Here is a 16,850-nt window from a genome sequence, read left to right on the forward strand (position 1 = left end):
GTGTTGTTCGACAGAAGCAGCAAGGTTGTAAACCATGGTTGGCGCGGCCACCACGGAGTTATTAGGATGCAATCCGTGCGGTCCAGCTGAATCTTCTGCAGAACTCTGGTGATGAGTGGAATGGGGGGGAAGAGGTAGTGGAGTGCCCCGTTCCAAGTTTGGAGAAAAGCGTCCCCCTTGGAGCGTTGGGATGGAGGGCCTCTCATGTAGAAGTGGGTGCATTGGGCATTTGATGGTGAGGCAAATACATCTATTTGCGAAGTTCCGAAGAAGTTGAAGATCTGTCGGATGTAGCGGCTGTTGATGGACCACTCGTGGTTGTTGGTCGAGTGGCGACTCAGGGCGTCTGCCTGGGTGTTCTCGGCTCCTGGTAGGTGAACAGCCGTGAGGAAGATTCCCTGGCTTATGCTCCAGTGCCACAACGCCAGAGCCCTCTTGCAGAGTCTGATGGAGGCGGTGCCTCCCTGCCTGTTGATGTAGAAGACCGTGGCGATGTTGTCGGAGGTGACCTGAACGTGTTGGTGCCTCAGCGATGGGAGGAAGGAGCGTAGAGCCTTGTGTACTGCGAGGAGCTCTAGGCAGTTTATGTGGAGAGAGCGTTCGTAGTCTGACCACTGGCCCTGCACCGTGAGGGTTCCCAAGTGGGCTCCCCATCCCCACTTGGAGGCATCTGTGGTGACAATCACCGAAGGGGGTAGCTGTTTGAACGGCATGCCCCTGTGGAGGTGATGTTCCCTTGTCCACCATTTGAGGGATGTCACGATGTGTAGTGGAAGGGTGAGTAGAGTGGACTGGTGCTGTGTGTGAGGACGGAAGGTCCTGACGAACCACATTTGCAGGGGTCGCATGTGCAGCTTTGCGAAAGGTAGGACTGCGGTGGTTGCTGCCATAAGGCCTAGCATTCTCTGAAATGTGAGAGCTGTTTGGGAGCGCTGGGCGATGATGGCGTTGGCCAGAGACTGTATGCTGCGTACTCTGTCCTGAGGTAGGGAAGCTGTTTGAGAGACCGTGGAGATGTCTGCTCCTATGAACTGGATTCTTTGGGTGGGAACCAGTTTGGACTTTGATAGGTTGACTTGGAGGCCTAGGGTGGCCAGGAGAGAGAGGGTAGTGGAGACGTCCAGTTGCAGTTGTTCTTTTGAATGGGCGACGATCAGCCAGTCGTCTATGTACGGGTAAATTGATATGTGTTGCTGTCGTAGTGTGGCGGCTACCACTGCCATACACTTGGTGAAGACCCTTGGGGCTGTGGAGAGGCCGAATGGGAGAGAACAGAACTGGAAGTGCTGCTCCCCGATGGCGAACCTGAGGAACCTTCTGTGGTGGTGATTGATTGTAATGTGGAAATAGGCATCCTGAAGGTCTATGGACGCCATCCATGATTGTTCTGGGATGAGCGGAAGGATTGCCTGGAGCGTGATCATACGGAATTTCTTGTAGGCTATGTGCAGGTTGAGTTTGCGAAGGTCGAGGATGGGGCGGAGTCCTCCGTCCTTTTTCGGCACCAGGAAGTAGCGGGAGTAAAACCCGGTGCGATGGTATTGAGGTGGAACTGGTTCTATCGCGCCCTTGTCTAGCAGGGATGCGATTTCCGTCTGCAGGGGTGTGGACGGAGGTGTGGTGAGGAATCTGTGGTGTTTCGGAGAGGATGTAAACTCTATTAGGTAGCCCCTTTGTATGACGGCGAAGACCCAGGAGTCCGATGTTATGGCCCTCCAGGCAGGGTAGAATGGGTGCAGTCGAGTGTGTGTGTGATGGTTTGGCTGATGGGGGGAAACTGGACGACTCGGGGCAGGATGGTCAAAGAGACGGCTTGGAGGTAGCTGCGGTTTTCTTGGTCGTTTGAGGGCGTGACCTTTGTTGGAAGGAGGGTTTGGACTGTGGTTTACGTCTCCATGGTTCCTGTTGTCTTGGAGACCTGGTTCCTTTGTAGTGGCTGGGTCTCCAACTCCTCTGTCGATTGAATTGACCTTGGTGTTGCGAGACTCCCAGTCGTTTTGCCCTTTTTCTCCCATCGTCTACTGATGTGAGGATGTCGTCTGTTGTTGTGTTGAATAACCCAAGACCATCGAAGGGTAGGTCCTCAACCTTGTATTTGATGTCAGGTTGGAGGGATGAGGATCTAAGCCACGCGTGCCTGCGTAGGGCTATGGCTGAGGCCAGGATTTTGGAGGAGCACTGTGCAGCGTGACGAGCTGTATTGATCTGCTGCTTGCTCACTCTGGCCAATTCCTGTAGGGCAGTGGTCGCTGTCTTCTGGGATGTCTCAGGCAGCGAGGGGATCAATGCGTTGAGGGAGGTAGTCAGGTTGTAGGCGTATGCTGAGAAGCACGCCATGTAATTGTGTATTTTAGTCGTGGCCGTGGTGAGGGAGTATATCTTCCTCCCGATAGTGTGGAGCTTCTTGCCCTCTCGTTCTGGGGGCACTGGGTGTCTCGTTTGCTTCGACTTCGAGGAGGAGTGGACGATGATCGAGTTCGGAGCCGGGTGGGTAAATAGGAACTTGGAGTCTGGTGCGTGTATTTTGTACAGTGCTTCAACCCTCTTGGATGTTGGTGGTACCGATGCTGGCTTGTCCCATGCTTCTTTAAGCGTTTCGAGGAGGACAGGGAGCATGGGAAGAGAGGAACTCGATGGAAGGTCCGCATGCACTAGGTCGAATACAACGTCCGAGACTCTGGGTGCGTCTGTGTTAAGTTTGAGGTTCAGAGAGTTTGCCATATTCGAAACGAGGTCGAGGTAGGACTTGGGACCCTCTGACGGTGATAGGTCTGCTGGTTTGGCTATATCGGAGTCTGGAGATTGTAGGTCAGAACCCGAAGAGTGGTCGGAGTCGGAGAGTTCCGCCTCGGAGTCGACATCGGTTCCTTGGTGAGATTCCGGTTGGGTTTGAAGTGCTGGTTGTTTGTTGGGAGCAACTTGTCCGGGTTCGAATGGTGAAGGAAGTTCCGGTTCGGTGGTGGGGCGCACGGGGTCGTCACGGGACCGGAGAGGTCTCTCTAGATCAGGGTGGTGTCTGCGCGGAGAGATGTCACGGTATCGACTGTGGTCAGGTCTGTCGCTGCGATCTCGGTATCGAGGAGATTCGTGGTAGCTGCGATAGTGGCGGTCTCTCGGGTCCGCGTAGTAGGCGCCGGAGGATGGCGATCGTCGGTACCTTCTTCGGTCCCGTGGGGACGGAGACCTGGACCTCGATGGGGAGTAGTAGTAGTATCTCCCCCTGCGTCGGCTGTGGGACCGTCGGCGACTGCGGGACCTTGGTCTGGTTGGGAGAACTCTCGGAGTCGAGGGTTCTCTGGTCAGCGAGTGGGCATCCAGCGGTTGCGAAAGATCCACAAATTGACGAGGGTCGAGAGGGCGGCTCTTAGTGGAGATAGGAGAGTGGGTCTCCAGTATCCGGTCCGGTGGAGAGTTCGGGATCGACGGGGACCTGGATGAGATGCGCACGATTTCTAGTGGTGTAATCGGCGGTGTTGTGGTCGACTTCGATGCCGGAGTTTTCGGGATCGAGCCGGAGCCGCTTGTGGTCGGGTTCGATGCCTTCGGTTTGGTTGTGGTCGAGCCCGTGGCCGGGTTCGAACTCGAGTGTCCGGTCTTAGGCTTCTTTGAGCTGGCCGTGCCCGTCGGGTCCGCGTGGGCGGAATCTGATCGGTGGCGCTTTTTTGAGTCATCCGACTTCTTGGTGTGTTTGCCGGACTTAGGCTTGCAGGGACCTTGAGCCACGGAAGCTGCCGGCTGCGTCTCTCCCGCGAGAAGTGGGGAAGATGGCGCAAGTTGTTGTTGTCCGCCATGCGGCATGGTCGGTCGGAGGGAGGTTTCCATAAGATGGCTCCTGAGCCTCGCGGCGCGGTTTTTACGGGCCTGTTTGCCAAATTGGCTGCAGTGCAAGCAGGAGTCTATACGATGGGCCTCCCCGAGACAAAATAGACAGAGAGAGTGGCCGTCGGACGAAGGGATTTTAGAGGAGCAGCGGGTGCAACGTTTGAAAGTTATTTTGTCCCTTCCTTCCATCCGCCCGGGGGGGGGGGGAGGGAGAAAGTCCGGAAAAGTAGTAAAGAGAGGGTTTTTTTTTTTTTATACGATACCAGGAGAAGTGTAGAAGACGAGGATGAAGTGAAGAGGAGGCTGGATTGTGAAGATTGCAGTGAAGAAGTTGGAGATCAACGAGGGAGGTGCGATCCGGTCGGCGGTAAGGAAGAAACTGAGTGGCTAAGCACCTCCCCCTCGTCCAGGCATGCGCAGTAGCTGCCTCCTCCCCAGGACGAGTGGGAGGCGCGCCAGATCTACGATCAAGATTGCTTTGAATTCTCCGAGGTCAGGGCCTATCCTGCGGAATACCCCATATGTGTGAATGCACAGAGACCACGAAGAAGATCTAATTGTTACACAAAACACCATCACCCCCGCCCCCTTCTAACTGTTTTGCTCTGAGAAGTGTTATTCTTGGAGGAAGACTTTAGATTTTTGGCTATTATGGTTGCTTTCTCACTAGCACACTGTACTACGTGTTGTTTGCATACTGCTTTGTTCCATCATGGCCATGTAGAAGGGAGAAGATATATAGGAAGAAAAGCCTTCACAGTTCTTCCTGTAACCCCCCTTGAGTTTTGTTAGTAGAAAGACAGCTAATAAGTGATTTAAATAAATAAATAAGTGAATATATTCTATGTCCTCTTTCAACCAGAGTGGGAAATGCATTTATTTGTCTGTGAGTCAAGGGTGATCCCCATGGTCGGATACTCTGAGCTCTCCCAATTCAGGCGCTGTGTTCAAGACTTACCCAAGAAGGATATATAACCAGTGAAATAATCTCGTTGTGTATAAAGGGATGAGAACTGTAGTAGAATGGATGGACTGTTCCGGAGGGACACCTTTAAGCAATGGAACAGGTTTTCAATCTTGCATTGTAGGAATGATCTTGCACTCTTACAGCATTGTCTCTACCTTTGTACTTTTACTTTTTGCACGGTTTATAATATACTATGTCTTAGACGATTTGTTGCGTGCATTGTTTTCTAACTCTAATTCTACACCTATTGCATTGTTCATTACCTGTGTTACAGTCTCTGAATGCATCATTTCATATTCTGTCATCTGCCTTGAGTCTCACAGAAAAAGGGAAGCGATAAATAAAGTAAATTAAAGCGTGAGGAGAAAAGTATTATCTCAACAGCTCCTTGAAATTATCTGGTACATAAACAGAAGTTTGTCAGTAAGACTGAAGAGCTTCAGTTTTTCATATATGCAACAAGCACACACACACCATACATCGTTATTTCCTTATATTGCCAAAAAATGTTGCCTAACAAAACGCAGCTTATTTTCCTACAATGTGTGCAAGAAAGTAACCTGAATCAGGTATAAATAAAATCCCTATGTTTACAAATCTAACACTGTAAATGCAAGCATGAAAAGATTTGAGGAAGGAGGGAAAAAACACTGGAAGGAAAGACCAAGGTGAAAAAGAGGTTACAGCACTGGTTCCCAAAGTGGGCAGTAGTGGGATTACCTAGGGGGTGCTAAGTGGGTGCAAAAGAGACAGTGGGGCAGGGGAGCACTGAAGGTGGGCCTCTTCTTCCTTGTTGTTTGCTTATTTATGATTGACCAGGCTATGGCACCATCCTGGCAAATGGCACTCCAAGTTTCACCCTCTGCGAAGTGGTGGAAACCTTGGAATGTTTAGTAAATATGCCAACAGAACTCTAGTTCATTTTGAGAAACTGTCATCACCACAGGTGTTTTTGTCTCTTTGCCATTTTTAAGTTTTTGATGATAAGTCCGCAACACAATAGTATTGACAATGGATGAGAATGAACTGGGCAAAATGGTGGTTTGTTCTGTGATTCGTTTGATTTCTGAACCGGTTCACGGTTCATTGGTTCGGGAGGTGTAAAATTCACTGGAAGTCTTCAAGCAGGCTCTCCTCCACCTGCCTGCCAAGTTTGGCGAGGATTGGATTTGGAATGCCCAAATTATAGCCCCCCTTCCTCCAAAACAGGTGCCTTCAGGAAAGCTCAGCTTCAGCTCTCATGACAACTAACTCTTCTCTGTTTGTGCTGCAGAACAGGAACTCCATGACTGGCTCCCAGAGCTGCCAATCAAGGTATTGACAACTGCTGTGGGTGTTTCTAGGGCTCCCAGAAGTCCACCCCCAGTGTTGGCTAGTAATTGATTGAATAACCGCCAGCCTATCTGGAAAAATGAATTGCAAAACCCACCCAAACAAATAACCAAGGTTCAAATTTTGCAGTTCAGTTCACACTCATGTCTAGTATTGACTACACTATTTATTTTCCTGCATTCTTGGTTAGTGAACATGTTGGTTAACAAGCACGCTTTTTACCTATAGAAGTGTTATTTTTGTCACAGCCTGCCCAATGTTAATATTTCTAGTTTATATAAGATTTTACGATTCCTCAAAAATTATCTTCAAAGAGGGCAAAACACTTCTTTAAAGAAAAAATTTAAAGGGTAGAAGAAAAAAATTGGGGTGATTTGGGAAAATTAGGGATAATACAAATTCCTGCAATAGGAGGAAAAAATATGGTAAATGCATTTAAATATTGAATATTTAAATGGTATTTTCAGCAAAAACAAAAAAATTAGACAAAACCTTTATAAAAAATACAGCAAATTGTCTTTAATTAATAAAATGAAAAGGGGGAAACCAATTACAGTATTTAGAGGTAGTAAGCTGAGATAGTGGACGAAAAACTCAGCTAGAAAATGTCACTGAACTGAAGTCAAAGTTTAAGAAATCATACCAAGACACTCAAAACTACTGCTAGGAATAGAATGCTATGGGGATGAATCTATCATGGGTAGTATTACATGGAACTCAGTTTGTTCGTGATTACATGCATAGCAGTTTTGCATGTTTATAGTGAAAAGTTGGAACATTATGAATAAAAAATCAGGTTTCTGAATACCTTGTAAGCAGCACCTCCATGGATGATTGATTTGATGAAGATCCCAAGATCAGCCCCAGTCTCTCGAGATTTATTGCCCTTTAAGCTCACACCAAGTCCAGCTGAACCGGAGTCATTCAGGGGGATCTCAAAAGTCAACTGCTCGGTCGTCTCAAGTGAAAGAACATTGCAGTAGGGCTCTCCTTTCTGCTGAGCATACAGATAAAGATGAAACAGAACATTTGTATAAATAGCAGTGAAGTAGCCTAACCTCATAAGAATAATAAGTTTAAGACCTAAGGACCATGTGCTGTAAAGACTGAGTAGACATCCTGTGTTTGGAATACATGACAACTGGAATTCAGTCATGAAACACAGACCAGAGACTATTTCAAAATCTGAATTGTTCACAAGTAAAAATACTAAATGGGCAAGGGGGGGAGCAAGTTAGCCCCCAGTACTAATATTAATTGACAAAGGGTAGCCAGATCCATTGGCAGACAAGGATTATGTCATAAAAAGCAAAGAGAAGCAACAAAACCAGTCACCATCTACAAGTTCGTCAATTCTCTTCTCAATTTCATTTTATTATATATATATTTAAAAGGTGAACTTTCACCATGTTGCATACAACCATGGCATCCGTAACAATACACGAGTTTCTGAAACTTGTACTAAGCACGAGTTTCTCTTTACAGACACTGAATATGGCTGCTTATTTTTCCCATTGCCCCCTTATATCACAAGCCTATCTGAAGATTTCTCCTTCTCCCAAACACACTATTTAACAAACTGGACTGCATTTAGGAGAACTTGCAATGGTTGATGAGATAGCAAGACTTTTTAAAAAGGAATGAAGGACAAAATGTGTTCAGGAAATACATTAAGATTTCTTCTGCAGTTATATACACACACCGAAATCAAGTATAAAAAAAAGGCCTGTGATGAATTTTCACATGAACCGTTTTCAGGACAGAACATCTTGCAAGCTCAGACTAAAGGACCCTGCATTAATTTTCTCAATTACTTACAGCCAATAGGGCTTCCTTTCTGCTAGTTCTTTGGTGCTTTCCTTCCTTGTTACTCATTTGGTTTCCTCTTACTTATATGACCTCAGCCAACTAGATCATGCAATTGCATGTTGATTTGATTTCACAATGCCCTATACCAAATCATATTTGATCACACAACATTGTGACAAAGCCTATTCAAAGCAAGGACAAAAGCAATTTCTGAATGAGTGAAAGCATTCACTCACCCATCTCAAATACGAATGTACATGTTGGCTTAACCTTAGATAGTGCTGATATGGACACTTAATTTCAAATACACCAGAATTTCTACATAATAATTTATAGGGATGTGTATTTTTATTTTATTTTAAAAATAAATGAAAGCCAATCTTCTCGTTAAGGAGGAGCAAAGTTTTTTTCCTCAACACTTCATCTACCTATGCCATGCTGCAGTTTGAGCATCATTGTTTTTCACCCCATGAAAAAACAAAACAAACAATATACTTATAATCTCAAAGCCACCAAATTTTGCCACAGATGTTGGGGGAGGTGGAGGAGAGATAAAGGGTCTGCTGAATTATAAGCCTCAATTTCAATATGTATCAAGAGCAAATATTTAATATATTTAATCACATGACAAAGTTAATGCATTTCATTTAATTGGAAAATAAAAAAAATGGCCTGATGTTGACATTAATAATTATTGTCTGATGCTGGCGGCCTACCTCTCCTCTCTTATTATACCTACAAGCTTCTCTTTGTTAACTTTCTAGTGGTTTTTTTTAATTAAAAGAGGCACATGTGCAAGCTTAAGTCCTTAAAAACATAATTGCAAAACTCATACTCTTGTAAGAGAATAAACAGTACTTTGCAGTCACTGATGCCTAAAAGACCCCCCCAGCTGCAGATTAATAACAAAATTCTAATAAAGGTAAAATGCTTATGTCCCATTGCCTATTATGCAGAATACCAAAGTGTCCAGTTTTTAGGCTTAGATAGTGCTTTGGAATCACACTGTCAGGTGTAAATCACTATCGCTACAGCGAGCATAGTAATACAACTTGGGACATGTAATATACAAATATGTGATAAAATTAGAATCTATAGCTAAATATCAGGGTGGTAATTTTATCTCAGGTGTAAAGTACAGTGTGCACATGTCCCTCATTAACCTATATTTTACTCAGATGTTCTGCTATTCAGCTCACTGGCTACGCTGAACTAGGAGAATCACTCTGATCTCATCTTTAACCATCCATAACTTTTAGCTTCCATTCCTACCGTAAAGCTTACAGTCCCACCTGCTTTTTAGCTGCCGATAAGGTTTCCCCGAGACATATTATGTGGAGGGGTAGGCTCTGCAAACTAGCATTGCTGGTGCCATGACTGCACTTCCAGTTAAGTACCCAGCTGCGGCATCACAATGTCACATGACACTCTTAAGAAATTCCAATACCTCTATGGTTTTTACTATAGAGCTTCTGAAATGCCTAGAGCATCACGCAATGCCTTGACGTCATGTCCGGGTTTGTACCTCAAAGTACCACTGGTTTCCCTCTCTTTTTTTGTTGTTCCCACTGTTCTGTCCAGAGACAGCAGGAGCCTAAGGAGTAGTACAGGAGCCTAGTTTTCCCTCCTCCAGCTCACCAGTCTCTTTTTTCTTCAGACTACTTCCACTGACAATTAACATACCAAAACTAATCTTTCCTCCTAAGTAATTACAAAATTCATCATGCATATATATATATATATATATATGCTTGGTGTGTGCTGTTTAGATACAATATCAAATATGAAAAAGATCAGTAGCACAGAAGGTTTCTTCAGGCATGGCCTAGAAATTTGGATAGACTGTGACATTTTTTTCTCTCCATTGAAGAAGAGACACATAAAAGCCATCATTCCATGTTGTGCCATAAACAGCTTTCCAAAGTTCCTAATGCAGTTTGCCCTACGGCATAGCAAATCAATGTTTAAGAAACACAGCACCAAACATCACTGAGTGTCTCTGAATTCCAGACATGAGACTACAACAGATGAGTTGTACAACACCTAGAAACTTCTTTGGAACCTTAATGGGAAACACCCCCCCTTTTTTTTTTAGAAAGGAAGATAAACCACCCAAACAAAAGTTGTCTTTTAGAACAAGGAAATCCTCTATTAATCCATGTATCGAAAAGGATGGATGTTCAACCCCACACTGATTTAAACATTTACAGATTCCATTCAGACCATTTCCAGTTTTCAACAGGAATCTGATCACCCTCTCAAGGGTGACAAACACGTGGCCTGGGGGCCAAATCAGGCCCCCAAGCAACTGGCTCTTGTCTGCTTCCTTCTCCCTCTCTCTTGCTTCCTTCTGCATCGCAGTTTGCTTTGCAAGACTTGCTCAATCGCACAGAGCTACTGAGCCAAGCTTCTATTTTCTCCATTGGCTGAGGCTCCTCCCTTCGGGAGGAAGGGGGGAGGAATAGCCTGCTTTGTCAGGCTCTCTCAACTGCACAGCAGAGCTACTGAGCCAAGCTTCTCTTCCTCCTATTGGTTGAGGCTCCTCCTCCTCTTTCTCCCCTGGGGGAAGGAAGGAAAGAGCCAGAACTTCCTTTGGCCAGTTCCCTGGATCTCATGGGAGAAACACAAAGAAAGCATCTTTAAGACTAACCAGTGCTAACGTTTTAAGCATGTTTTAAGTTGTTTTCTTTAAAAAAAAATGTGTTTGTCTGTGTCCCGTATAAAGCTTATATATCTGCTACCTAATCTTAAATAGGTACATACGTGGCCTGGCCCAACAAGGCCTGGCCCAACCCGACATGGCCTGGCCCAACAAGGTCTCATTTATGTTAGATCCAGCCCTCATAACTAATGAGTTCAACACCCCTGCTCTATATACTTTACTGCCCCATGTTATCAACAACTGTGACCAGAGGCATTCTGAAATAAACTAGAGCAACAGCCATAATTCAATAAGGGATTCTTTTCCTTACCATAGTCTTAGTTCCCCCTTGTTAATCTCTCCATTCTCTACCACTCACATCTATAGATCAATCAATATTGGCTTCTTGGGAGACAGCTGGTTTTAGCCATACCAATCTGCCCAACCACCACACCTACGTCTTCCTGCAAAACGTGCACCTGTGAGCTCACTTTTTTTTTTGCCAAGCAGTTTCATTGTACCAAATTGCTAACTTTACTTCTCACTTCCAATGGAGCAACAAAATTAATTGGAGACAGCAATTATCTCTATTTATATAATGTGCTTGTACAACAACAAATATTCCACGCACCTGTTCATATCTTTCACCAGAAATGTTCTCTGTTTCCATTTGTAACTAATGATTTTATTACAGGTATTTTTAAAAAATAAATCCTTATTACCAGACATGTAAAACCCTCTGATCGTAACCAGCTCATTACAGTAGAGCCTGCTTCCCTTCCAAGGCGGCTTCAGAACAGGAGAGAGTTTGTCTTTAAAAAAAGAAGTATTTTAGAACATCTTGAAAACGAATTGTTCTAAGGCTAACTATACCCTTAAATAAAGACACAACTAAGTAATTTAATTACTGAAATAAACACGCTGCTGAGAACAGCATGGAAAACAAATTCAGGTGCTCAAGTGGTTTCACCTATTTCCTAAGATGTATTAGTTTATTAAAAGAAGTTACCGCAAGCATTAGCTCTCTGCACCCATCTGCTTGGTTATCATCAGAGTGCGTGGGCATGCTATCTGAACCAAAATAGAGTTGTTAAAATGTGCTGAAGCGAGACGATAGATATAAATACACTAAATCATTTTCAAGTATTAGGTTTCCTACAGCTCTCCTTCGACACACAGTTTGGAATCCATAACATTTCACAGCTATTTACCTCACTAAATCACTCTGGGAATCAGATAAACATATCATACAAAGACTTAACTGACATTTACCCCCCCCAAAGTCTCTGCACCAATGAATTTAGGAACAGTTCATTTTGATCATACCCTCTTCAATACCAGTCCTTGGTATTCAGGAGAACACAACCTGTCTAAACCCGATTCCCTATCCTTTAGTGAACATATATCTCTCATTTCCAGGTTACCATAAGGACTGGCAAACCTGCAATATTATAAAATCAAGCTTGATTTGCTTCAGACAAACAACCTAGAAACCCATTATTAAAATCTCAGGCAAGACTCCAAGAATGCATAAAACATCTCCTTTCTTAGGATGTGTTTGCATCAGGCAATGGGGGTAAAAGCAGGAGCACTGTGATAAATTACTGCAATCCCACTTGTTATGCGGAAATAAAGTATAGGAGGGAAGGTGAGGGATGAAACCTTCATCAGCCTCTCCTAGTTGTACAACTCATCTGCTGTGGTCTCATGTCTGGAATTGAGAAAACATCCATCTTAAAGGAGACTGTTTTGGTACAACCATGAAAGACTTACTTATATGGAGACTTGGATTCTCTGGTCTGTTCTAAGAAATTGTGATTTGTTTCCCTGTATTTTGTGAATAATTCTGAATAATTTGCATAACATAGTGTGCAATTTTGCTTGCTTTGTGGCTGAGATTGTGTTGATACAGTAGCTGTTTGCTTTCTCTTTCTACCTTACCCATGTTTTCTCACTTGGTTGTTTAACTTCCAGGTAGGGACTGGAGATCTCCAGGAATCACAGCATATCTCCCAACACAAGAGACCAGTTCCCCCTTACAGTGAGGATGGAGCCTTAGGAGGGCAAGGTTTGGGGAGGGAAGCAACCTCAGCAGGGTATAATGACACAAAGTCCACCCTCTTAAGCAGATGTTTTCTCAAGGGGAAACTGATTATCAACTGGAGCAGCTGTAATTCTAGGTGATTCCAGGGCTAGGGTTGCTAGTTTCCTGGTGAGAGCTAGAGATATCCCAGAATTACAACTGGACTCCAGAAAGAGTTTTCTTCCCCTGGAGAAAGTGACTGCTTCTGAGGGTGGATTCTATGGAACTGAGGCCTCTCCCTTTCCCACCTCTGCTCTCCACCACATAATCTCTAGGAATTTCCCAACCTGAAGCTGGCAACCCTAGCCAGGCCTGGACCCTCCAAGGCCAAAATAAGCCTGGAAAGGGCCCTGCCCCTCCATCTGCCTTTTATTTACTGAAATTCAGCCTAGAATACCTTGGCTGCCTAGCAACAGCCACTGAGGGAATCTGTTGCTTAAAGCTACAGTCATTCTTTTTATCATTTTTGGGCTTTTAAAACCCACTGAGTTTTTGGGCCTGAGTCTCTTTTCAGGTTTGTAGAAAGATGTCTTGCCTGCTCACAGATCCTGATTCATTAGGATCAGGCTTCATGTTTGGTTCAGGCTTCAAATGCAGCCTATGTGTGGGCAGTCCAGAAACAGCCTTGCTAAAGCTGGAGCAAGCTGATCTGGTGAAACCGCAGAAACCTAGCTGCAGGGAGGAGTTGTTTGGTACCAGGCCTTGAATTCAGCAGGAGCTCACAGGAGCACAGCTCCTGAACCTTTCTGAGGGTTCCCCCTCTTCCTCCCCACCCACCTACTATGTTCACTGAATAGTAGGTGGAGCTGCATAACAATCCCTGGATGAGCTCCACCACCTATTTTTCTACAAAATGATCCCTGTCTGGTACCAGCTTCCAATTAGCAACATTCCATTCAACTAAGGTCTATGATTTGCACCTGTGGGAAAGAGCAGAACCAAGCTGCAGATAGTTTCATTTCTTCTCCCTCTGGTCAGACCACTAGTTAGGTCATTTGCTTAACCATTTACCTAGCAAACTGGCTATACATCAGCACCTAGGGTCCCTACTGGTCTTTTAGGCCCGAGACCATGAGAGTCCCTTACTGTCTAAGATCCTGACATGAAGTCATTCTTTCACTCATAGTGGACATTTTGAATGTTGCTTGGGAAGAGCTGAACTGCTCCAGGCTATGCTGACTTGGGAGAGAGAGCGAGCACTACTTTGCATTACTGGAACTTTCTCTGAGACTGGTAACATCTGATATTTAGAACCTATGCATTATTGTTTTAGTTAGCATTTAAATTTCTAGTTTTATTGTTTTATCCTCACCGTTCTAGTTACTTTCGAACTATCCTTGCACCCTAATAAAATATATATTATATTTGTGGTTATTTGCCTTCAATTTACCTCAATCTAAATCCAGAGCCTAGACTGGCTGACTACCTACCAAATTAATTTGCCCAGGACTGGACTGGAGCTCTATGACAACCAGATTTAAGTATCCAAAGATCTGGCTGACTTTGCTATTAGAATATAAGATAATGAATTAAACTTAGTAATTGGGTATGAATGCTCACGTGAATCAATATTGGTTAAGTTTAAAACAAAACCTGATTTGACTTCAGTTAATAAAACAAAGCTCAGATATGAATATTTTTGCTCCTTCTGGCAGCAATCAATATATCCATTTATCAAAAGGCTGAAAGAATTTAAGAAAGCCCTATGGAACTCTTAATTTTACTTATTCATATAAGAGAAGATCATAAAAAAAATTCAAAAACATTATAATTTTGGAACCTCTGGAGGACAGTGTTGTGAGTACAGCAATGAAAAAGTAATAATCAGTAAACAATTTCCAGTAGGCAAGAATCCAAAAACAAGAACTTTAGGGAAATATTCTATAATGCTAATTAAAGCAAAACTACTAGAACCAACTTGGTGTGGTGGCTAAAAAGCTTAATTAGGATTTGGGATGAGCACGAACCGGGAAAATGAAGGTTCATCTCATTTCATGGTTCATGAGGCCTCACAAACTATGAACCTTCCCATTTACCAAATGGATTCATTTTGTGATACGCACAGCTTTTTTTGTAGCAGGAACTCCTTTGCTTATTAGGCCACATGCCCCCGACGTAGGCAATCCTCCAGGAGTTTACAACAGGGCTCTTAGTACAGCACCCACTGTAAGCTCCAGGAAGACTGGCTACATAGGAGTGTGTGGCCTAATATGCAAAGGAGTTCCTGCCACAAAAAAGCCCTGGTGATAAGAACAGCCCCCCGAAAGCTAGAAATGCCTAATTCACAGCGAGTCTCCAACTGACTGTACCCTTTTACCAAAGGGAGATTGTTCCCACTTTTCCTTCCAACCCCAGTGATCCTTGACTTCCAGGCCTCCTGGGGTCCCTCCTCTGCCTTATGTCCTTCCACCCCAGACCCAGGCTCTTTCATGCTTTACTCCACAACTCAGATCCCCCAAGGACCACTTTTGTTTGGTGTCTGGTGGGCTACTGTTGGTGTTTCCAGGGCTGCAGAAGCCCATCCTCCTTTTTTGTTTGAATATTAATCGGTGCCAGCATGTCTGCCACACAAACCACTTTCAGAAACCATACCAACCTCCATAAAAAAATGGAGGTTCATTGCAGGTGTGATTGCATAACCCTCAGTTCATAACCCATGAATCAGTTAATTTTCATGACAAATTTAAGTTCATGCCCATCTCTATTTGAGACCCCCAGATACAAATTTCCACTGTGCCATAAAATTCACTGGGCACCTTCAATCTCCTTTCTGCCCAGTTGTTGTTTAAAGGATCAATTAGGAGGAGATGCAAAAAACCTCAGCCTGAGACACTGGAGAACTGCTTCCAGTCTGAGTAGACAATACTGACCTTGATGGACCAGGTCTGATTCAGTGTAAGGCGGATTCTTGTGTTCAAGAGTTTTAGTGAGAAGGAAAAATATATATATTCATTTCCCCCCAAGCTGCAAGCACTGGCTTCATTCACAGATCTTTGCTTTCCCTTCTGCCACCCTCTCGGCACTGGCTCCCCTCTTCTCATCTCCCCTATGTTGCCAACTCTGGCTCCTGTCTTCTCGTCTCTCCTATGTGGCCAACTCTTGGTTTCCTCCATCACTCTTCTTTCCTCTTCTGCCACCCTCCCAGCTCTGGCTTCCCTCTTCTTACGCCTGCCACAAGTGTTTACATGCCATTCTGGACTGCTATGGTAACTCAAAACGCCACCCAAGCCACAGTGGATTTTTTTTTGTAACATCATGCACTGATGTCATTATCATTGGAAGAGGAGGTTTACAAAAAGCCCTGGTTAACAAGGAAGATATATGTGCATCAAAACTGCAGCAGTAGGAGGGGGGAAGTCATACCTAATAAAGTCCTGTTTTCTATGACTGAAACAACCAAGACAGGGACACCAAATTTTTATTAGGAAGAGACAAAAGCATTGGATTATGTACAATTCACATCTTTTTATTTCTCACAAGGGTCACAGGAGCTGTTCCAAATGTTCTCACTACTAAGTAACTATACACAGTTCCACTTCTGTGTCTAACACATTTTTCAAAATTACACTTCACCTCTACTAATATGTGGCTATCACATTTTTAATTTAAAACTGTGCTTTACAAGAATCTATGCATACTTATGGGTGTTAACAGTTATATTTTGTATTTTCAAAGAGATCAGTTTTGTTTTTGTTTCACAGAATTCTGACGTGATTAGTAGTAGGGCTTTTTTGCAGTTCCAGCTGCCTTGGTGTCAGGGGGTGTGGCCTAATATGCAAATGAGCGCCTGCTGGGCTTTTTCTACAAAAAAAGCCCTGACTAGGGCTAGAAGGTACTGTTAATCCTCTCCTCCAGGAATCTGTCTAATCCCTTTTTAAAGCATCTATGCCTGTGGCTACCACTATAACCACTGGCAGCAAATTCCACACTTCAATCACTTGTGTAAAGAACTGCTTCCTTTTGTCTATTCTCAATTTATTGCTCATCAATTTTATTGAATGCCCTCAAGTTATAGTTTCTTGGGAGAGGGAGAAAAATTCTCTCTGTCCACTCTCCTCCTGCACATAACTTTATAAACATCTATCACCTCTAAGCTGTGGAGTCTTGTAAGCAAAAATTCTACTTCATGAGCTACTGGCATTAAAGTTGTGAGCTACTGCATAAATTAGTTTGCTCCAGGGCCATCCTTCTTGAGC

General features: G+C 44.2%; 1 protein-coding gene across 1 annotated transcript in view; it reads right to left on the reverse strand.

Moving 5' to 3' along the window:
* PARD3B (par-3 family cell polarity regulator beta) overlaps positions 1–16,850 on the reverse strand; it is a 769,788-nt gene that overhangs the window by 454,998 nt on the left and 297,940 nt on the right. The window contains exon 11 of the mRNA XM_060256951.1: positions 6,930–7,115. Within this exon, the coding sequence (XP_060112934.1) occupies positions 6,930–7,115 (186 nt within the window). The remainder of the gene's footprint in view (positions 1–6,929; positions 7,116–16,850) is intronic.

Source organism: Heteronotia binoei, chromosome 16, assembly GCF_032191835.1.
Source record: "Heteronotia binoei isolate CCM8104 ecotype False Entrance Well chromosome 16, APGP_CSIRO_Hbin_v1, whole genome shotgun sequence".
In the NCBI taxonomy this organism is placed as follows: Eukaryota; Metazoa; Chordata; class Lepidosauria; order Squamata; family Gekkonidae; genus Heteronotia; species Heteronotia binoei.